Source organism: Lithobates pipiens, unplaced genomic scaffold (assembly GCF_037356315.1).
Source record: "Lithobates pipiens isolate NorthernLeopardFrog02 unplaced genomic scaffold, aLitPip1_a1.2 Scaffold_23, whole genome shotgun sequence".
NCBI classification, from domain to species: domain Eukaryota; kingdom Metazoa; phylum Chordata; class Amphibia; order Anura; family Ranidae; genus Lithobates; species Lithobates pipiens.
The window spans coordinates 193,579,928-193,604,844 of record NW_027507785.1 but is presented as its reverse complement, the minus strand read 5'-3'; the positions used below and the strand labels follow the sequence as shown (position 1 = coordinate 193,604,844).

The 24,917-nt window shown below is 42.2% G+C and overlaps 1 protein-coding gene across 1 annotated transcript in view; it reads left to right on the top strand.

Annotated features, from left to right (window-relative positions):
* The first annotated feature begins 1,280 nt into the window (after positions 1-1,280).
* Positions 1,281-24,917, top strand: part of LOC143927129 (fibronectin type III domain-containing protein 7-like) — an 82,741-nt gene continuing 59,104 nt past the window's right edge. Inside the window, exons 1-4 of the mRNA XM_077451085.1 lie at positions 1,281-1,464; positions 3,123-3,141; positions 19,175-19,441; positions 21,255-21,509. Of these exons, the coding sequence (XP_077307211.1) occupies positions 1,402-1,464; positions 3,123-3,141; positions 19,175-19,441; positions 21,255-21,509 (604 nt within the window). The 5' untranslated portion in view covers positions 1,281-1,401. The remainder of the gene's footprint in view (positions 1,465-3,122; positions 3,142-19,174; positions 19,442-21,254; positions 21,510-24,917) is intronic.

The window sequence follows — 24,917 nt, the reverse complement described above, 5'->3', positions numbered from 1 at the left end:
ATGTACACAAGTTCAAGCCAGCCACAGGCCATCCACTTGATACTTTACAAGTAGTCTTTATATTACAACAGTAACGTTTTCATGTAATGATGCTTGTCGATTCTGTTATAGCCTTTAGGAAGGTAAGCAGTTTTTTTAATTGAAAAATATTTTTCTAAGACTAGCAACTCAAAAATGTTATAAAAGAGTAAGAAATGACCAATAGTTATTTTCTCAAACATTGGGGGTTGTTTACGAGGCAAATCCACTTTGTATTGCAAGTGCACTTAAAAGTCCACTGAAAGTGTATCTTGGAAGTGCAGTTGATCTGAATCTAAAGGGTAGATCTGAAATGAGTGGAAGCTCTGCTAATTTCAAAATGCTGTTTTTTATTTTCCTTGCATGTCCCCCTCGGATTTATAGCAACTGCACTTCCAAGTGCACTTGCAGTGGAAAGTGGATTTTCCTTTTATAAATAACCCCCATTGTGTTAAAACAATATTTAGCTATTTAAAAAGGGTATATTAGAATATGATAAGGGCAGTCTGAAAAATACAGGTTTTAAACTGTATATATTTTATTTTGCTTTATGTCTTGATTTTTTCTAAAAGGAAAAAGGAATTTTCCCTTAGCTTAGTACACGTGCTTACAATTTACTTTGCAAAGAATACTGAATCACGTGCAAGGAAAAAATATTTTTTTTTATTTTTGCTTGCTCATGATTGGATGATGAAAGTCACTAAAGCTTCACTTAATTCAGAAAGCTAAAGAAAAATCCCCTTGCAAAGTAAACAGCTTGTATTCCTTTAGTAAATCAACCCCAAAGTCTCAGGTGTTCTGCCCAGTGGATCCCATATCTGTGTTCAATTTAAAAACTTTAAGCATATATATAATCATACATCTCTTAACCCCACTGCAAAAGCAGTATCATGTTTATCATTCTTTTGTATGCAATATTATCATGTAAATATGTTAGCTTTTATTTCACTTCTGTTGTTCCATTTGCTGCCACCATTGGGAATTAACTTTGTTCTGTTGGAATTTGCTTTCTTCTGTTGGAATTAGCTTTCTTTCTCACACATGATGTACTTACACTTCTCAGTATCTTTTTTTAGGTACTGCCCAGTTTTCAAAAGTCTTTTGTATATAATCTTTTATATTCCTTACACTGCAAAAATTCCAGGCTACAATGAGAATTGTAACACCTCTTTCAGACTTGTTTTCTCTTGGGACAAAAAGTTAGGCAGACTTTCATCAGATGAAGGGGTAGAGCTCTTCTTCAGAAATATCACTTTTCACTGTCCCATCTTCTAGGATTGGTCTATATTAACCATTATACACACATGTATCTATACAACTACTATGTTGTGACAACAAGCCACAAATGTCCCTTTTAGACGTGTCTTAGCAGATTAGAGAAGAATGGCAGAAACTACATTTTCCTGGCTTTTAAGAACATTTCTTCTGTTTTCAGTTCTATTTCAGGTATCTTAAATTCTGTTTTTAGGACATTATGCCTCTTTTACAGTCTATATCATAATAGTAATTATTTGGCAAAGTTTTTTCCTTTTGTTCATGTTGACTATTGGCACATTTTTTATTGACATGACAATAGAACCCATATTTCCTAGTTTTAAGATTTACAGATTTTTGTGTTGTATTTGTCTCACACATCTACTATGGTTTTTAACTTGTTGCAAATTGTTCTCAATTATTTGTCACTTGTTACCAATCCAAGTATTGCAAACAATGCTTATATAACTGTCAGTGTCAGAACTGGAATGTGTGGCCCAGATATTGTTGGGAAAATGAAATTGCTTATAGTATATATAGACCATAAATGCACTGAATGTTTATTATTCTTAATGCATGTGATTTTTCTTTCGCTATATATATATATATATATATATATATATATATATATATATATAATATTTTTAGTAGGTGCTACATAAGAATTTTATAATGTTTCTCTTTCAAGGCTTATGCTAAACTATTTTATGCTTTTGTTGGAATGAGTAAATAAATATAAAACGCAAAGACATTTGAGTGGAAAAAATAAGCAAATATTTAGGAATATTTCCTTTATATATTAATTGGCATTTTTACATGTGGTTTTTGATGCTTTAAAAATATTTTAATACCTGTTGAGTGTCCCCCAAAAGCTAAGCCTAAAAGAATTTTACTCCAGCAGATGGATTAGTACACATACCCACATCTGGGTCATGCCAAGTCATAGAAAATCATTGCTGCACCCCCGCTTGGTAAACATTTGCAATGCTGCCCAGAGTTAAATATGTGCTGGATTATTATTGCATCCATATGTATCAGCCCTTATAGTCCATGTTGTAACTAATGAACCCTTTATTATGGCATATCACACCCTACAATGTGCTATAACTCAGAAATAATTTCTCATTCTTTTGCTGCTCAGAATAGCAGTGCTTTACTGTACTTTATTAGGTAAGCTCAATTGTGTTTGGTTTATAATTGAAATGAAGTGTCTGCATTTTGATAGTATTATGTTGAGGATTTTTTTGTAATTACCCATGTGTGTTTTTGCACTATAATATGACTGGGTCTGATCAAATTTTTGCATGTTAGTATGATTTTTGAATACACACAGTTGGGATTATTTACTAAAACTGGTGAGTGCAAAATCTGGTGCAGCTCTGCATAGAAAGCAGTCAACTTCCATTTTTTTTTCGTCAAAGCTTAATTGAACAAACTGAAATTAGAAGCTAATTGGCTACCATGCACTGCTGCACCAGATTGTGTGTTTTAGTAAAAAAAAAACAAAAAAACAATGGTGTTCTTTGTTATGAAGAATGCAATGTCAAATAGCATTTTACTACTTTTCTATAATACAATTCATTTTAAAGCCACATTGTACCACAAATCTTTTTTAATATTTTAATGGGACCTTAAAGTATATATATAGCCAACACTTGGCTATAATTCGCTGTGAAATGCCATGGTCATCACCGTCAATAAAACATTTCCTGTATTCAGAATTCTGCACAAAATGCATATACATTCTTGTTTGTTGATCTCTTTTATTGTTAACTGATGAGCTTTTACATTATTAACATTATCATTTCAGTATTATTATAATAATATATAATTTTTTTTGTATTCTCTAGTGTTCAGAAGGACAAAAAGGTAATTGCTGTTTTTTTACTTCCTCCACACATAATTGGGTGTTGAAATTGAAGATAGGTGAAATGAAGAAAAGTACTTTTTTTATGAAGTCACCTCCTATGTGTGTGGTCCTTTATGTAGACTGTATTATTAGCAAGATTAGATAGATTCTTAGCGAATTAAGCCCCCAAGCAAGCCCACTTGCCCAACAGTACCAAAGCAACCTGCAAAGCCTACATATCATAATAAATGCAGTTGACTCAGGAACATTTTATGTGTCACCTGAAGACACAATAATTTGTGTTTTCTTGATCTCTTTCTTTCTGTAAAATAAATAGTAATATTATAATACAGCATTCAGTTTCTTGCCTGGAACCACAGGAAACAAATAATAGCATTCTCTGCAGCAATTCTAGAGACAATAGAAAGCAATTGGATAATTTCATGAAGTGGCTTAATTGTACGTTGTATATTTTCACGTAACAGATTTTTTTTTTTGTTGCCAGAAACTTATTTCCATTCCTGTTCAATTGTAGGGTATTTCAAACAATGCTGCTTGTCTGGCAACTGGTGTATAAAATCACTTGTGTGACCTTTTTTGGTGCTTTGAGTAAAGGAATTACTGATATTTTAAAGTGGACCTATATTTAAGAAAGTGAAAATGTTTTATAGGCAATATTTAATAAGGTTAGTGTGCAGTACCCTCCAAAATCTACTATCACCTTGAATTCTTTCTGAAGAGTAGCAGTACAACATTTCTGCACATGGTACTTCTTGGTTCAGCTGAAATCACAAGGTACAAGGTACTTCTTTTAATAGATCCTCATAACTCTATGTCTGAAGTGTGAGATCATCTGAGGTATATCCTTTCCCTTCCTGCCTCTGATTATTGATATTATCATGAGATTTTGCATCACTTCTGTAAATCATCAGTGGGGCACATATAAAATAAGGAAGCTAAACCCTATCAACAGCTTGCTTCTCTACCAATATGGCCACCATGCGTGACAGAGCAGAATGAGGCAAGATAAGTTGTTATTAAGGGTCTTTAAGAAAGACAGATAGTAGAGGGAATGTAATGATGCTTATAAGCCCTTGTACACACGGTCAGAAATTCTGACTAGAAAATCCGATTTTTCGGACGGATATTGTCCAAAACTGGTGTTGCATACACATGGTCGGACAAAGTTGTCAGAAAATCCGATTGTTCAGAATGTGATGATGTTCGTTCGTTACGACGGGACTATGTTCAGTCTAGTAGTCAATAGCTTTGGTCTCGTAATTTGATCTGAGCATGCGTGGCACTTTGTCCGATCGGAATTCTCTACAAACAATCGGACAAAGTCATGTTGTTGGAAAATTTTATATCCAGCTCTCAAACTTTGTTTGTCGGACATTCTGACAGAAAAAGTCAGATGGAGCCCACACACGGTTGGATTATCCGACAACACAGTGCGATTGGACATTTTCCATCAGAATTTCCAACCGTGTGTACAGGAGCTAAGAGAGATGTCAACCTTGTAGAATAGTTTATAGAATGATAACATACTGTACAGAAAAAAACTGGGTGTGGCTAATTATTAAGGGGTGTGGCTTACCACAAATGTCAAGAGGAGAAAAAAAATGTGCGCTAATATAGAAAGTTGTGCAGTGCATTTAGTGAATAAGAACAAAAAAACTGTTACAGGATGCAAGAGAAGTGGTATTGTGCCGACATAATATTAAATACTGATAATTACACCCAGCACACAAAATAAGGATAATTCTACAAAGTAGTATGTATATACAGTATATGTATAGATATATCTGTATACAAAGATACATAGATATATCTATATATCTATAAAATAATATATACACACGAGTATATATGTCTATACTCATGTATATAAAGATTAGAAATAGATATTGAGAACTATTTACCGTGTACAGACAATGTGAAGTGATACAGCTACAAAATATAACAAAAACAGAGAGCTACTGTATAGCCAGTGCATATAACAAAGGTGTGCAATGTACATCTGTAAGTGTTTTCAAATCTTTAAAGGATAACTAAATCCAAGAACAAAAATGTGACATATTGCAGCTTACAGTCCTTAGATGTGGATAAGAACAACAGCAGTGCGCAATGTGAGTGTAGTATAGTAACAGATTTATTATGGTGCAAAGACAAATGGCAACTTGCATTGTGACAGTTACAATCAGGCTCATCACATAGTAAGGGCTTCCAATGGACAGTCTTACAACAACAGGGAACCCCAAACCAAGATAGGAGTACTGGGTGGATGTATATACGTGCAGGTCCAGGAGAACACACCAGGGGATACCAAACTAAGTTCAGCAATAAAGTGTTTGTAAAGATTTTTTTAACTGAAAATAACATGTTATACTTACCTGCTCTGTGCAAGAGTTTTGCAACAAGCACCCCTGATCCTCTTCTTCTGGGGTGTCCCGGCAGCGCTCCTGGCTCCTCTCCTTCATTGGGTGCCCCTATGGAAAGTCGCTTTCCATGGGGGTGCTTGTGGCGGCTCACTCCCGAAGTCCTACTGCTGCGTCCATTGACACAGACAGTGTAACTCGGCCCCTCCCCCACTCCCCTGTCACAGGATTTGATTGACAGCAGCGAGAGCCAATGGATCAATATCAATATGTCCAATGAGGAGAGAGAAAACGGCTGCGGCCACTGGGCTTGTGGACATTGCTGAATAGGATCGGGCTCAGGTAAGGAAAAGGTGGGTCTGGGGGTCAGCTGCAGCACAGAAGGGTTTTCACCTTAATGCATTAAGGTGAAAAACCTTGAGACTTTACAACCACTTTAACCGCTTGCTGACCACCTCATGCCGATATACGTTGGCAGAAGGGCTTGTACAGGCAAACTAATGTACCTGTACGTTGCCCTTTAAGAGGCGCCCGTGGCAAGCTCCGTGAGTCGGGTCGCAGGTCCCTGAGGATGGGGGATACCTGCGATCGCCTCACGGGGAGGAAGAACGGGGAGATGCTAATGTAAACAAGCATCTCCCCATTCTGCCTAGTGACAGTGTCACTGATTACTGCTCCCTGTGATTGGGAGCAGAGATCAGTGACGTGTCACACGTAGCCAAGCCCCCCCACAGTTAGAAACTGTTCCCAGGGCACACTTAACCCATACACTGCTCCCTAGTGGTTAACCCCTTCACTGCCAGTGTCATTTACACAGGAATCAGTGCATCTGTATAGCACTGATTGCTGTATAAATGACAGTGGTCCCAAAAATGTGTCAAAAATTTTCAATGTATCTGCCATAATGTCGCAGTCATGATAAAAATTACTAGTAAAAAAATTATTAATTAATAAAATTTATAAAAATGCCATAAAACTATCCCCTATTTTGTAAACGCTATACCTTTTGCGCAAACCAATCAATAAATGCATATTGCGATTTGTTTTACCAAAAATATGTAGAAGAATACCTATCAGCCTCAAATGAGGAAAAAAAACGTTTTTTTTTATATATTTTTGGGGGATATTTATTTTAGCAAAGTGTAAAAAATTATGCATTTTTTTTCAAAATTGTCACTCTTTTTTTGTTTATAGCGCAAAAAATAAAAACAGCAGGGGTGATCAAATACCATGAACAAAAGAAAGCTCTATTTGTGGGAAAAAATGGACGTCAATTTTGTTTGGCAGCCACATCACACGACCGCGCAATTGTCAGTTAACCACTTTCAGACCGGACCAATTTGCTGGTCAAAGACCAGACCACTTTTTGCGATTCGGCACTGCGTCACTTTAACTGACAATTGCGCAGTCATGCGACGTGGCTCCCAAACAAAATTGACGTCCTTTTTTTCCCACAAATAGAGCTTTCTTTTGGTGGTATTTGATCACCTCTGCGATTTTTATTTTTTGCGCTATAAACAAAAATAGAGCGACAATTTTTAAAAAAACGCATTATTTTTTACTTTTTGTTATAATAAATATCCCCCAAAAATATATAAAAAAAACATTTTTTTCCCTCAGTTTAGGCCGATACATATTCTTCTACATATTTTTGGTAAAAAAAATCGCAATAAGCGATTATTGATTGGTTTGCGCAAAAGTTATAGCGTTTACAAAATAGGGATAGTTTTATAGCATTTTTATTAATAATTTTTTATTATTTTTTTTTTTACTAGTAATGGCGGAGATCAGCGATTTTTATTGTGACTGCAACATTGTGGGGGACCCATCGGACATTTTTGACACATTTTTGGGACCATTGTCATTTATACAGTAATCACTGCTATATAAATGCAGTGATTCCTGTGTAAATGACACTGGCAGTGAAGGGGTTAACCAGTGGGTGGCAGTGTAGGGGTTAAGTGTTCCTAGGGGTGTGTTACTAACTGTGGGGGGGTTGGGCTTTCATTTAGTGAACACTGATCTCTGCTCCAATCACATGGAGCAGAGATCAGCGTCACTAGTTGCTAGGCAGAATGGAGAAATGCTGTTTACAACGGCATTTCTTCATTTGGCCGCTCCATGAGACGATCGCTGGGATGCCCGCGGCGATCGAGTCCGCGGGTCCCGCGACCGGACTCGCGGGGGTCCCGCCCAGCGCGGGAGCGTGCCGGCGGCGGCGCGCTCCCGATGGCAGGGCGGCAAATTTAAAGGGACGTACATGTACGCCCATTTGCCTGCCCATGCCATTCTGTCGACGTACATCGTCGTGCGCTGGTCGGCAAGTGGTTAAAGCGACGCAGTGCCGAATCGCAAAAAGTCCTCTGGTCAGGAAGGGGCTAAATTCTTCCGTGGCTGAAGTGGTTAATAGTACTGACAAAAACTTTTTTGTATGTAAGGCCTTGTACACACGGTCGGACATTCCGACGGAAAATGTCCGATCGGACCGTGTTGTTGGATAATCCAACTGTGTGTGGGCTCCATCGGACTGTTTCCGTCGGAATATCCGACCGACAAAGTTTTAGAGCTGGGCTATAAAATTTTCCAACAACATAATCCGATCGGACTTTGTTCGATTGTTTGTAGAGAATTCCGATCGGACACGCATGCTCGCATGCTCGCCACGCATGCTCAGATAAAATTCCTAGACCAAAGCTATTGGCTACTAGTCGTCATCACATTCTGAACGATCTGATTTTCTGACAACTTTGTCCGACCATGTGTATGCAACACCAGTTTCGGACAAAATCCGACGGATTTGGTTGTCGGAATGCCTGACCGTGTGTATCCGTGAGCAGTCAGCTCATGCATCTGGGGTGGAGAACCTCTTTATACAACTTCCAGCCTTGAAAGTCCAGACATCAGGCTGGATGACAGCATCTGCTTGCTTAGAGATACTTCAGTCTCTTCAGAAGTGCTGCATCTGGTGCAATGAGATCAGCCGAAACTTACACTGAATACTCCAAGTGAGCTCCATTAACTTTTTGCTGTTCTGTGTAGACATTAATGTACACATAAACACTTATTGCGTGATATAACCCATTATTACTTAGATGCCTTAGTTTTCTTTTTTCAAGCTAAGGACATTTTCAGCAAATACATAAAATATTAATATAATGTTCCTCTCACTTCCTGTGAGCTGCGTTAAAGAATATCTTCCTTCCTAACTATCTTCTCTAAACCATCAATTGCCCTGCCCCATGCAATGTAGATGAATCCAGGGAGATCTGTATATAATACAAAGTGACAGGGTTAGAAAGGGATAAAAACAGGGTGACTTCCTTATTTATTTTCAAGTTGACATGGATGTGGATACAGCCAGACATTTATATTTCCCACAGAAAATCAACAGGGCATAAAATCCATACTGCTAATCTTAATGGCAGCGGTTGCTGTTGGTCCATACTTAATTAAAGCCAAGACTGTGCCGTGTGCCAATGGTAAAGTATATTTATATCCAAACAGCCAGAAGGGGAACCTTTCCAACGGGCAATGAGAAACATCTAGGACAAGACTTCCCCTCTCTTTCTTTCTGTTTAGTCTCTGGGACAGATATTGAAAAAAAAATCTGCTCAACGGGAAGCAGACAGAAAATAAAGGGCTATGGATAATTTAACATGTGCACCATTAAATCATTTAAAACTATTGTTGTTCCTACAATGTGTTTGTGAAGGAAGCTGGTTTGAATGAAGGGAAATGCCCTCTAGTAGGCACAGGGCCATCTTTAATATTGATTGGGCACTGGGCAAACATTTTCTTGGGGCCCCCCAACTGCTCTTAGGCTGCTTTCACACTGGGGTGGGAGCGGCGTCGGCGGTAAAGTGCCGCTATTTTTAGCGGCCCTTTACCGTCGTTTTAGCGGCGGTCTGCGGGCGCTAGCGGGGTGGTTTTAACCCCCGCTAGCGGCCGAAAAAGGGTTAAACCCGCCCGCAAAGCGCCGCTGCAGCGGCGCTTTGCCGGCGGTATTACCGCGGTGTCCCATTGATTTCAATAGGTAGGAGTGGTTTAGGAGCGGTGAATACACCGCTCCTTCACCGTTCCAAAGATGCGGCTAGCAGGACTTTTTTCACCGTCCTGCCAGCGCATCGCTCCAGTGTGAAAGCCCTCCGGCTTTCACACTCGAGTGAAATGGGACGGTTTTTTTCTTCAGGCGCTACACAGGCGCTATTTTTAGCGCTGTAACACCTGAATACCGCCCCAGTGTGAAAGCAGCCTTAGGCATATAACAAATAGCAGTGAGACTCAAAATCTGTTTACTGCAGCAGATCAGGCAGCAATTGCTTTGCCAGAGGATACAGCATATTGGTTGCCAGAGGATACAGCATATTATTACAGATCACTGACTGGTTGTTAGAGGTTGCAACACATAATTTCTGCTTCCTCATTCATTGCTAGAGGTTACTGCACACCATTACTGCTCACTGAGAGACGTACTACAGGAGATGACCAGAGACTGCAAATCTAATACAGGAGATGACCAGAGACTGCAAATCTAGTACAGGAGAAGACCAGAGACTGCAAATCTAGTACAGGAGATAACCAGAGACTGCACATCTAGTACAGGAGATAACCAGAGACTGCACATCTAGTACAGAAGATAACCAGAGACTGCACATCTAGTACAGGAGATGACTAGAGACTGTGGATCTAGTATAGGAGATAACCAGTGACTGCAAATCTAGTACAGGAGAAGACCAGAGACTGCAAAACTAGTACAGGAGATAACCAGAGACTGCACATCTAGTACAGAAGTTAACCAGAGACTGCACATCTAGTACAGGAGATAACCAGAGACTGCAAATCTAATACAGGAGATAACCAGAGACTGCAAATCTAATACAGGAGATGACCAGAGACTGCATATCTAATACACGAGATGACCAGAGACTGCAAATCGAATACAGGAGATGACCAGAGACTGCAAATCTAATACAGAAGATAGCCAGAGATGGAAAATCTAGTAGAGGAGATGACCAGACAGTGGGAATCTAATACAGGAGATGACCAGAGACTGCAAATCTAGTAGAGGAGATGACCAGAGACTGTGGATCTAGTACAGGAGATAACCAGAGACTGCAAATCTAATACAGGAGATAACCAGAGACTGCAAATCTAATACAGGAGATGACCAGAGACTGCATATCTAATACACGAGATGACCAGAGACTGCAAATCTAATACAGGAGATGACCAGAGACTGCAAATCTAATACAAAAGATGGCCAGAGACTGCAAATATAGTACGGAAGATGACCAGACAGTGTGAATCTAATACAGGAGATGACCAGAGACTGCAAATCTAGTAGAGGAGATGACCAGAGACTGTGGATCTAGTACAGGAGATAACCAGAGACTGCAAATCAAGTACAAAAGAAGACCAGATACTGCAAATCTAGTACAGGAGATAACCAGAGACTGCACATCTAGTACAGGAGATAACCAGAGACTGCACATCTAGTACAGGAGATAACCAGAGACTGCACATCTAGTACAGGAGATAACCAGAGACTGCAAATCTAATACAGGAGATGACCAGAGACTGTGGATCTAGTACAGGAGATGACCAGAGACTGCAAATCTAGCACGGGAGATGACCAGACACTGCGAATCTAATACAGGAGATAATCATAGACAGCGGATCTATACAGGAGATGATCAGAGACCACGGATCTATTAAAGGAGATGACCAGAGACTGCAAATCGAATACAGGAGATGACCAGAGACTGCAAATCTAATAAAGGAGATGGCCAGAGACTGCAAATCTTGTACAGGAGATAACCAGAGGCTACAAATTTAGCACAGGAGATGACCAGAGACTGCAAATCTAGTACAGGAGATGACCAGAGACTGCAATTCTAGTACAGGAGATGACCAGAGAGTGTGAATCTAATACAGGAGGGGACCAAAGACTGCAAATCTAGTAGAAGAGATGACCAGAGACTGCAGATCTAGTACAGGAGATAACCAGAGACTGCAAATCTAGTTCAGGAGAAGACCAGAGACTGCAAATCTAGTACAGGAGATAACCAGAGACTGCAAATCTAGTTCAGGAGAAGACCAGAGACTGCAAATCTAGTACAGGAGATAACCAGAGACTGCACATCTAGTACAGGAGATGACCAGAGACTGCAAATTAAATACAGGAGATGACCAGAGACTGAAAATCGTATACAGGAGATGACCAGAGACTGCAAATCTAGTAAGGAGATGACCAGGGACTACACATCTAGTACAGGAGATGACCAAAGAGTGTGAATCCAGTACAGGAAATGACCAGAGACTGCAAATCTAGTACACGAGATAACCAGAGACTAGTGATGGACGAACTTCCGACGGGACGTTTCGCGAAAGCGAAATGCGAACGGACCCAAACGTTCGCGAAACCGAACGTTCGCCGCGGGCCCCATTGACTTCAATGGGAGGCGAACTTTGCAAACCTTCATGTCGAATTTGCGGCCACGTGGTAATTATTAGGGGGTAAAACGTAGTCCCACCATCTGGACAATGACATAATACATGTATGAGGTGAATTTGGGATCGATAACTACAAGCATTTTTATTTTATTTGGGAAATTGTTCTAACAATTCAGGACTATGGAGCTAATGAAGGCAATGGAGGAGAGGGAAGGTCAGGGACCAGGGTAGGCAAAGAAGAGGGTGCAGGAGATGATCACCAGCAGCGTGACATACCGGAATGACACATGCACCGTGATAGAGGCATCTGACAGCAGCACCGTAATACAGAGCACTGACAGCAGCACCGTGACATACAGCGCTGACAGCAGCACCGTGACATACAGCGCTGACAGCAGCACCGTGACATACAGCGCTGACAGCAGCACCGTGACATACAGCGCTGACAGCAGCACCGTGACATACAGCGCTGACAGCAGCACCGTGACATACAGCGCTGACAGCAGCACCGTGACATACAGCGCTGACAGCAGCACCGTGACATACAGCGCTGACAGCAGCACCGTGACATACAGCGCTGACAGCAGCACCGTGACATACAGCGCTGACAGCAGCACCGTGACATACAGCACTGACAGCAGCACCGTAAGCAGCCCCAGGAGGAAGTCAGCACAGCACAGGGATGGTGTGATCCCCTCATAATAAGAACCCCCAGGAGGAAGTCAGCACAGCACAGGGATAGTGTGATCCCTTCATAATAAGAACCCCCAGGAGGAAGTCAGCACAGCACAGGGATATCATAAGCAGCCCCAGTAGAAATATGACACCGCTCAACCTCTTCAAAGAGGAGGGTAGGGGCATATAGTACGGTGTGCTTTTTTGGGTCAAGGAAGTGAGCCAAATGAATTAAGAAGGTCTGTGTGCTTGATTAAAAAAATTGTTTATAGACATATACATGGTCTACTGGTCACATGTGTTGAATTCCTCCGAGATCCATGCCTCATTCATTTTTAGAAATGTGAGGTAGTTAACACTGTCGTGAGCTAGGCGAGTACGCTTATCGGTCACAATCCCCCCTGCTGCGCTGAACGTCCTTTCGGACAGGACACTGGATGAGGGGCAAGCCAACAGTTCGATTGCAAATTGGGCAAGCTCTGGCCAGAGGTCAAGCCTGCCCACCCAGTAGTCTAGGGGTTCATCACTCCTCAGAGCGTCCACATCGGCCGTTAACCCAATGTAGTCGGACACCTGACGGTCTAGGCGTTCCCTGATGCTGGATCCGGATGACACCTGTCGATGGGTCGGCTGAAAGAATGACCTCATATCCGAAGTCACCAACACATCTTCAAACCGGCCTCTTCTTGCAGGCGCTGTTGGATTGGTACCCGCAAATCCTTCTCTGGGAGTGGGAATTGCTCCTCTGCCAGCGCACGCAAAAGCAGAATGCAGCATTTCTCGAAGCAAGGCCTGGAAGTGCTGCATTCTGACAGCCCTCTGCGACGGCGGTAACATTTCCGCCATTTTGTGTTTGTACCGGGGGTCTAAGTACGTTGCCACCCAGTACTGGTCCTTGACCCTCATGCTTTTTATACGGGGGTCCCTATTAAAACACTGGAGCATGAAGGCCCCCATTTGCACTAAAGTGGAAGCGGTGTGGTGGCCTGGCTCCTGCTCATCATCCAGGATAATGTCGTCCTCTTCATTCTCCTCTCCCCATCCTCGCACAACAGGGATCCCAGAAAGGTTTAAAGCATGCTCTTCTTGCTCCTGCTCATCCGCCCCGGCACCATCCTCCTCTGACTCCTCATCAGACTCCTGTTGTTGACTTGTCTCAGATAGAGTAGCCCCCCCTGGGAATTCATCCAGCATTGCGACTTCCTCATCTTCCCGCTCCTGCTCCTCCACAGCCTGATCAATGACACGACGCAATGCACGCTCCAGAAAGAAGGCATAAGGTACCATGTCACTGATGGCGCCATGGCTGCGACTGACCAGTTTGGTGATCTCCTCAAATGGCCGCAGAAGTCTGCATGTGTCGCGCATGAGCAGCCACTGGCGCGGTGAAAAAAAACCCAGCTCCCCAGAACCGTTTCTTTCGCAGAGTTCATACAGGTAGACGTTAACTGCACGTTTCTGCTGGAGCAGCCTATCAAGCATATAGAAGGTTGAGTTCCATCGCGTCGGGCAATCGCAAATAAGACGTCTGACCGGCAGATGGTGTCGCCGCTGAATGTCAGCAAGGCGAGCCATGGCCGTGTAAGATCTTCTGAAATGGGCCGAGATTTTCCTTGCCTGCCGCAAGATGTCCTGGACCCCAGGGTATTTGACAAGGAATCGCTGCACGACCAAGTTTAAGACGTGTGCCATGCACGGCACGTGCGTGATTTTGCCCTGTTTCAATGCGCTAAGCAGATTGGCACCGTTGTCACACACCACTTTACCAACTGTCAAATTGAGCGGTGTTAGCCACTCATCTGCCTGTGAACGCAAAGCTGAAAGGAGTGCCGGGCCAGTGTGGCTCTTTGCTTCCAGGCACAACAGACGCAGCACGGCATGGCAACGTCTCACCTGGCATGTGGAATAGGTTCTGGGGAGCTTGGGCGGTGCAGCGGAAGAGACGCTAGCAGCGGAAAAGGAGGAGGCAGCTGAGGAGGAGAGGGAGGAGGATGGAGTAGGAGGAGGAGAAGAAGAGTCAGGCCTGCATGCAATCCGTGGCGGTAAAACCAAATCTACACGGGTGCCACGGGTTACATGCTTGACGGCCGTCAGAAGGTTCACCCAGTGGGCAGTAAAACTGATATACCTTCCCTGCCCGTGTTTGCTAGACCACGTGTCTGTGGTCAGATGTATCTTGGCACCGACACTGTGTGCCAGAGATACATTCACTTGCCGCTGAACATGGCCATATAGCTCTGGGATGCCCTTCTCTGAGAAATACTTCCTTCCTGGGACCTTCCATTGTGGTGTTCCAATGGCCACAAATTTGCGAAAGGCCTCCGAGTCCACCAGTTTATATGGCAGTAGTTGGCGGGCTATGAGTTCTGACAAGCCAGCCGCCAACCGTTGGGCAAGAGGGTTATCCGGCGTCATCATTTTTTTACGCTCAAACATTAGGCCCACGGAAGCCTGCCTTTTTGCAGAAAAATGTGAGCTTGGCGTGATGGAAGGTGGAGTGGAGGACAATTGTGAGGAGAGAGGAGAAGGAGAAGTAGAAGACGAGGCTGGACGGTGAGAGCCTGCAGTGTGGCTTTGTGTGTTCCGTTGCTCCCACTGGGCTCGGTGATGGCTGCTCATGTGCCTTCTTAAGGCGGTCGTCCCTAGGTGAGTATTGGGCTTACCGCGACTAACGCGTTGACTGCAAAGATTGCAGATGGCAACGCTATTGTCAGCAGCGGACACGTTAAAAAAAGCCCACACTGCGGAGCCATGTGCCGGTGTCCTGGGAGCGCCAGATGTGACCGTACATGGTCGATGACTCGCTCCTGATACATTTGCAGTCTGCTTTGTCCCTGCTGTGCAATGTAAGTCATTGCTGCTTCTCCTCCCTATCTGCTGGTCCATATCTCCCTCTGAACTCCCCTCCTCTTCCTCTCTTGTGGGCACCCACGTGACATCACTAGACACGTCATCATCAACGTCACCTTCCCCACCGCTATAAGTAGAGATCTCGGAGTAGGCAGCAACACCGGGGACCAACCTCCTCCTTGGGCTGATCTGGGTACTGTCGTCAGACTGCTGAGTAGCGCTTGTTGCTACCTCCTCTTCCTGATCCAATACCAAGAGTGGCTGCGCATCAGAAATGTCCTCTTGATATGGATCGGAAAATAATTCCAGTGACTCAAGCGGAAGGTATGTGGTGGTGGTGGTGGTGGTCGTGTTGTTGGTGGTAGTGTCTTTGGGGGTGCACATAGCAGAGAGTGAAGAAGAGGGTGCAGATCGAGAGGATGAGGAGGGTGCAGAAGAGTAAGGCTGAGCGAGCCACTCAACCAAGTCTGGTGCATCCTTTAAAGTAATTGAACGCACCTTCTGCAACTTCCCACTTTGGCTCAAGCCTGTTGCTCCTGCCCTACCCCTACCACCCCTGCGGAAGGGCCTGCCTCTTCCTCTGCCTGTCATTTTTTAAATGACCCTGTGACAAAACTCTTAGTCCCTATACCGATGAAGGACTGCTGCAGTATAGGGCAGCAGTCAGCAGTGGTGCACGTCAACCCTATCTATTGTGGACCGATAGCGGTCCTTACAGAACAGCAGACTGTACCGCACTCAAGCCTATGTACCGTAGCACCCTATACCAAGTTACCAGTCCTTATAAGAACTTTTGTGGACCAAGCAGGTTGTGTATTAGTGTTTAGCAGACTGTACGTCAGTCCCTATACCGCTGAAGGACTGCTGCAGTATAGGGCAGCGGTCAGCAGTGGTGCACGTCAACCCTATCTATTGTGGACCGATAGCGGTCCTTACAGAACAGCAGACTGTACCGCACTCAAGCCTATGTACCGTAGCACCCTATACCAAGTTACCAGTCCTTATAAGAACTTTTGTGGACCAAGCAGGTTGTGTATTAGTGTTTAGCAGACTGTACGTCAGTCCCTATACCGCTGAAGGACTGCTGCAGTATAGGGCAGCGGTCAGCAGTGGTGCACGTCAACCCTATCTATTGTGGACCTATAGCGGTCCTTACAGAACAGCAGACTGTACCGCACTCAAGCCTATGTACCGTAGCACCCTATACCAAGTTACCAGTCCTTATAAGAACTTTTGTGGACCAAGCAGGTTGTGTATTAGTGTTTAGCAGACTGTACGTCAGTCCCTATACCGCTGAAGGACTGCTGCAGTATAGGGCAGCGGTCAGCAGTGGTGCACGTCAACCCTATCTATTGTGGACCGATAGCGGTCCTTACAGAACAGCAGACTGTACCGCACTCAAGCCTATGTACCGTAGCACCCTATACCAAGTTACCAGTCCTTATAAGAACTTTTGTGGAACAAGTGAGTTGTGAATGTTTAGCAGACTGCAGCAGAAGGGCAGCAGTCAAGTATAATATCCTTTCTATATTTGGAAGAAAGAATATTATACATGTACAAGCCTATTACTGTACCACTGATACCAGTCCTGAAAAGAACCTTTGTGGAACTAATAATAACAGCAAGTCTTTAAAATTACCCTCACTGCCTGACAACACTGCTTCCTTCCTGTCCCTATACAAATTGGCAAAAAAAGAGAACGATTAGTGGTTACTGGAACAGCTCTTTTGTGGACCTTGATAGTAACAGCTAATGATGATGATGATGATGATGATGATGAAAGACTAATCTGGCTGTCCCTGTAGCATACACCGTCCTTTCCCTTTCTCTAAACTAACAAAAGACACTCAGGCTGCTGCAAGAATCAGCAGCACAGCAAACCTATCAACACCTAACACCTATACCAGTCCTGAAAAGAACTTTTGTGTACCAAATAGCTAGTGGTTTATCTCTCCCTACTCCACACAGGAACCTGTCCCTATCGTAACAGAAGAAAGAATGTAAAATGGCCACCGGATCGGGTGTATTTATAGGTTAGGGGGAATGTCCAAGTGTCCATGTGCTGTCATGTCTCAATTGGCTGTCCTGTATCACATGATAAACGTGTCACCAAAGGTTAAAGTTCTTGTATACATTAAACACGTAAGTCCGCCGCGGCGAACGACGGAAAAAGGCGTTCGAACGTGCGGACCGCGAATGTCGGAAATTCGCCGCGAAACGACCGCCGGGCGAAACGTTCGTCCATCACTACCAGAGACTCCAAATCTAGTACAGGAGATGACCAGAGACTGTGGATCTAGTACAGGAGATAACCAGAGACTGTGGATCTAGTACAGGAGATGACCAGAGACTGTGGATCTAGTACAGGAGATGACCAGAGACTGCAAATCTAGCACAGGAGATGACCAGAGACTGCATATCTAATACAGGAGATAATCAGAGACTGCAGATCTAATACAGGAGATGACCAGAGACTGCAAATCTAGTACAGGATATAACCAGAGGCTACAAATTTAGCACAAGAGATGACCAGAGATTGCAAATCTAGTACAGGAGATGACCAGAGAGTGTGAATCTAATACAGGAGATGACCAGAGACTGCAAATCTAGTACAGGAGTTAACCAGAGACTGCAAATCTAGTACAGGAGATAACCAGAGACTGTAAATCTTGTACAGGAGATGACCAGAGAATGTGAATCTAATACAGGAGATAACCAGAGACTTTGGATCTAATACAGGAGATGACCAGAGACCATGGATCTATTACAGGAGATAACCAGAGACCCAGGTTCGAGCCTTCAGGGGTCCAGGTGTGGGGCCCTCAGAGGTCCAGGTTCGGGGCCTTCAGGGGTCCAGGTGCCAGGCCCTCAGACATCAAGGTGAGGGGCCCTCAGACATCAAGGTGCGGGCCCCTCAGGGGTCCGGAGGCAGGGCCCGCAAAGGTCTGGGGGCGGGACTCGCAAAGGTCTGGGGGTGTGTTGTGAAGTGGTCCTACGCTGATCTCAGCTTCGAGCATACAGGCTGCATGGGGCGGGGTCAGAGCTGCAGTGGAGCTCCCGGCCCCGCCCCCACCCTGCTGGCCAGGGGAATACAGCTTTAATCTTCTGTGCTTGGCAGGGTTACCAGGGGACCCCAATTTGCGGGCAGCACGGGCTCAAGGGGCAGCTACTTTGGCTGGCCCCCCAACCATGACAGGGCCCAGGGCAGCTGCCCTTTCTGCCCTGCACTAAAGATGGCCCTGAATAGGCACCCCTCATGCTACTCCATCTCAGTGGTTAAATGACAGCGATCTTGCCATGGCATATAACATGTCTACTGTAAATAAAAAACTGTGGACACAACCATTTCTGCTCCATTCTGTGGACACAACGGGATTGATTTACTAAGAGGAAAATTTGCTGTTCACTTTGCAAAGGAATATGCCTTAGGTTAGTGATTGTGGTAAAAAAATAACTTTGCAAAGATTAACCAATCATGTGTAAGGAAAAAAATAATAATTTGCTAGCACATGATTGGATACTTGAAGGTAACAGAGCTTCCCCACAATCACTAAGCTAAGGGAAATGAACAGCCAACTTGCCTTTACTAAATCAACCCTAAAGTAAAGAGACAGAGAAAAGAACACAAAGTAATTTAGGTATGTGCGCACATTGTATTTTAAAACATGCTTGTAATTATAATCATGTTTTCATTAAGATCTACAGATTACCAATGTGACAAGTCCAACATCTGCACAACTGGTGGTCTCATGGAACTCCAGCTCTACACTGGTGGCCTACTTTATGCTTGACCTTCGAGTGGTGAACAATACATCCATTGCTGCCATTACTGCAATTGCCAGTACTACTTCTCGGTCCAAGTTAATGCAAGGATTACGAACAGGCACATACTACAATGTAACACTAAAGTCATATGGATCCAGTGGTGCACTGCTAGCAACAACCTGGGTACAGGCACAGACAGGTCAGTATACATAATAGTCTCTACGCCACAAATATGCCAGCTGTTCACAAGAAACCACACCACAATTACTCACTATGTATAGGTCTAATAAGTGCTAGTGCATAAATAAACATGAAAACTCAATGCAGGCACAAATTGATATATATGTGTAAATAACCAATAAATATGGGCCAGATGTCAGCAAAAGCTAACTAACAAAAAACTAACTAACTAACAAAAGCCACTAACAAAAATAAAGTTATCTTCCACTAACACAGAATCACTTTTTTTCCATGACATATTGCTAAATTGCTCCTGCTAAGAGATTTATCATAAATAATAAATACCACACATACAAAATTGAAAGAAAAAAAAAAGTAATAAAAACGAAATACATTTCTAACTAAAAGGGTTAATATTATTGAAAAGGTAGTAAACTAATAGACTGTACAAATGTAATTTATTTATTACAGTTTATTCCAGTTTGAGAACTTGGCCCTGGTAGTGTTCAGTCCAAGGTTTTGGCACCAGGAACGGAAAGTCACTTTATTTAGAAGCACTGCCCCCCTAGTTCACCCCAGCAGATGACTTGACCCTAATATGCATTCATTGTCCATGTAATAAACAAAAGGTACCAAGCAGGAACTGCTGATACTGGTATTATCTTGTCTCTCTAAAATCTATTGGGCAGCAATGTCTACTCTAAAGTGAAAGTGTTCACAGATGCATAATTTCCAGATATGTTAATGATCTGCTTTTGCATATAAACACTTATAATCCCTAATGCCGCGTACACACGAGCGAATTGTCTGGCGTTCTTAGTCCGGCAAACAATCTGGCGGATAGTCTGGCGGACTTTCTACCGAACGAACTTGGCCACACACGGACACACAGAAAGTCCGGCGATGACGTACAGCACGTACGACGGGACTAGAAAAAGGAAGTTCAATAGCCAGTAGCCAATAGCTTCCTTTTCGTACTTGCTTCTGAGCATGTGTCATTCTTAGTCCGCCGGACTAGCATACTGACGAACGTATTGTCCGCTGAAACCCAAGTCCGACGGAAAGATTGGACTGCAAAAATACTTTCTAAGTCCACCAGACTTTACGCTGGAAAAGTCAGCTGAAGCCCACACACGATCGAATTGTCCGGTGAAATGTGTTTCGGCGGACTAAGTCGCCGGAAAATTCGTGTGTACATGGCATAAGGGTACCTGTTGGTTCAAAAAGATTTTTATTTTTTTTAAGGGCACACAAGACTGGACAGATTAAGGCAAACTTGGCTACTATTTGCATGTAAGCATACCTCCTATTGTGGTCATCATGAGGAGTACCTCCTCTCCTGCTTAGATTTTATGTTTATTTTATACAATTTATTCAAGATTATAACAGGAGATATGTCAACATGTGAAGGATGCTACAAGCAACCGATGCTGCTACACAACCAGATCAACATCTGCCCTATTTTGAAAATTGGTGGGCAAATATTAATTGGTAAAAGCTTGCATGTACAGTAATGTACCATCTACTGTAGGTTATTAGAATATGCAAAGTCAAATTGGAACTCCATGACTCAAATGCCTACCTTGTGCTTTCATATCTTTCAAATAGTCTTTCAGTCTTAATGACATATAATAACTTTGTAAGATGTATTTATTATATTTATTTGATTATAAACATGGTTAAAGCAGAATATATGCACTATTGATGTTTCGATGTTAAGTAAACAGTATAATGTATTGTGATTCATTACATTGAATTTATTGCATCATCATCATCATTTACAGTAAAAATGACGCTCTATTTATCTCTGTGTTTTTTTGTTTTTTTTTTAGTGCCAGCCACTCCAGAGATTTCTACAGCAAATGGTATATCCAGCTCTGAAATCACAGTTGGATGGTCTTCACTGGTTGGGGTGGACTTTTACTTTCTTATGGTGTCACTCGGAAAAGACAGTATTAATCGCACATACAAAGCCCTGAACTGTAGCATTGGAGATCTTAAACCATCGTCTCTCTACAGCCTTACTCTCTATGGTGTGAATTCAGCTGGATCAAGTGCAGCTAGCAAGCGCATAACTGTTCTCACATGTATGTATCTATGATTCTACATTCACAATGTGGAAAACATCAAGTCAGTTTTAAAGGCAGCCTGAGAGATTAGAAATATAGTAGCTGCCAAAGGTGACTTGTTGTTAAAGGTGCTGAATCTGAGCCTGTCATCCTGTTCCTCACTTTACATTATTTTACTTTACTTTACTCCTCCATTTGCAAACACAATTTTTCTTCTTTGTAAGGGTAACAACTAATGATTTTATTATTTTCAAATTTTGTACAGAAAGAGGATGAAAAAATGTATCTGAAAAAGACCTTTCTTTTAAATACCTTCCATGACATGGCAGTTCAAGTGTATGGCAGATGGCCTTTGCTAGATATATAAAGGAATTGGGACTGATAGGTCTCTGGAGACAGCTCAATGCATCAAATAGGCAATTTTCTTCCTTTTCAGGTAGTTATAAAACCCTCTCTAGGATAGATTTAGCTTTGGGAACATATTCTATGTCACCATACCTTTGTGATATTAAATATGAGGCTAGGGGTATTACAGACCACTCTCCATTAACACTAAATTTTTCATTTGGGATTAAGCAGGGAAACACCCTATGGAAGGTGAACCCATATTAGCTGTCATTATTTCCTTCATCTGAAGAAATTATGATGGAATTCATTATTTATGAGAATATAAATAGAACTTCGGCCTCACCCTTAATGTACTGGGATGCAATGAAAGCATATCTCCGAGGTATCCATATTGCACAAATCTCAAAAATTAAGAAACAATCTAGGCAATGGGAAAAACACTCTATTTGATGATATGATGAGGTCTGAATGTCTATTTATAACTAACCCAAATGAAGATACAAAAAAAGAATGGCTTCAGAGTCAAATACATTATGCAGCAGTGGCTAAGAAGAAGGCAGAAAATAAAAGATATTTTCTACAACAACCATACTTTGAGTAGGGAGAGGGGGCAGGACACGTATTGGCAACTATTGAAAAATCTCTGCAGGCAGCATCATATATAACTGAAATACAATCATCCTCATATAAGATGGCTGATACTGCTCCAGAGATACTGGGCATATTTAGGGAATATTATCAAACATTACATAAGAGCAGGCTATCCTTCTCGAAAGAGTCCTTGAATGGATTCTTTGATACTATTGAATTACCAAATATCTCAAAGGATGAAAGGGAGACTTTGGAGGGCCCATTAACTCTGGATTAACTAAGAAAAGCAGAAGGTAATCTACCTAATAATAAAGCATCAGGACCAGATGGCCTTCCAGGGGAGATATATCAAAAATATGGGGACACACCATTACCTGAACTGCTCGATGTTTTTAACTATGCCATGGAGGTGGGTTCAATTCCGCCATATATGAATGAAGCAGTAATTATTGTTCTATTGAAACCCGATAAGGACCCAAGTAACCCTGATTCATATTGTCTAATATCTTTGCTAACATGAGACATTAAGTTGCTGGCAAAGGTATTGGCGACTAGATTATCAAGATATATATCCAAATTAATCCATTGTGATCAATCAGATTTTATCCCCAATAGATCTACAGCTAATAATATTAGACAGTTATTCTTGAATTTACGACTTCCAACAGATAATATGGGAAATAGAGCTATAATGTCACTTGATGCGGGTAAAGCATTTGATAACATAGAGTGGGTCTTCTTGTGGAACTGCTCAAAACTATACGGGTTTGGTCCTTGATTTATTAAATGGATACAGCTCTTGTATGACTCCCCAAGAGCAATGGTTCAGGTGAATGGATGTGTATCGACCCCTTTCTCGTTGACCAGAAGGACGAGGCAGGGATGTCCCTTATCCCCGCTGCTCTTTGCTCTGGCTATTGAACCATTGGCTCAGGCTATTTGTTCATCTGTGGATATTGTGGGATTCCACAGATCTACAGGTGAAGATAAGATAGCACTCTATGCGGATGATGCTTTTGTGTTTCTGGGAGATACAGGTCCATCCATATCTGCAGTTATGTCCTTAATAAACTTATATGGATCCTTCTTAGGATTTAATATTAATTGGGACAAATCTGTAATAATGCTTGTAGATTCTGAGTGTACGGGACATCAGCACCAGACTCGGCGGATGGCCCTGGTTATATCATTTAAATACTTGGGAGTGGTAATTACACATGTTATAGATTATACAGATAGGAATATACCCCCTCTTGTTGTTAAATTGAGACAAAAGAGTAAAACATTGAGTAAACTCCCATTATCTATGGTGGAGAGGGCAAATTTGGTGAAGATGGTGTGAATGCCACAGATGTTATATATACCGCATAATTGCCTCATATGGCTGAAGTTACAATTATTTAGGACCATCAATTTGGTCTTTATGGACTTTGTGTGGAGGGGAAGAAAACTCAGGATTAGATTTTAAATATTACAACAGCCCATTGATTAACGGGGAATTGCAATACCTAATGTAAGATTATACTTTATTGCTTCACAATTACAACATTGGCATGGCAGGGATGCAGTGGACATGGAGGAACATATACAAAAGATAATAGCATCCCAATTTAAAAATGACCCATTTGTTAAACTAATAGCAGCACACCATTTCTATAATAAAAAAAGGTTCCCTACTTTCCATTTGACCCACAGAGTATGGGAAACATTACAAAATATTACTCAACATAAGGGATATACGAAATAGATGCCCATATAGCATAATGATTGCCTCTATGAATTAAACTATTGGAATATTTAGACTGGAAAAAATAGGGCATAATATTCCTGTACCAGTTATATGAAGGGGACGTTTTACTTACTTCCTTTTAATATACTGAAAGACTGGTAACAGCGAACAAATACATTTTTTTTATCAATACCTTCAAGCACATCACACATTACAAATTCAAATCTCAAAAAGTCAACTACAGTATGAACACTCTAAAATATTAACAAAGGCAACCTTGACTGCCTGTATGAAAAGAGCATTAGTATGAGATCTTTATGCTAATTTACAAATAATGGAAAACACAGAAAAACTCAAAAATAGCTTTGTTCGGTGGAAAGGAGATATAGAGGGTTTAGATGAGGAGGACTGGACAAGTGCCCTTGAAACACTTCCTAGGACATCCCTCTCACCGTCTCAAAGGCTGTCTCAGCTTTTTATTATACATAGGGATCATTATACTTCACAAAAACTTTATGCATGGGGAGAATATACAACACCATTATGCCCGCGATGCTCTCTATTCAATGGCTCCCAAATGGCTTATCCATATGCTCCGGTGATGTCCAAAGCTTCATCGTTATTGGAAAAAAGTATTTATAACCTTAAATTTAGTATACTCAACTGAGATAGCAAGGATGCCCAAACTGCCATTATTGGGTATATTACCCAATGGAGAATGACCAGCAGAGATGCATTCTATGTGGATAATTTCTCTA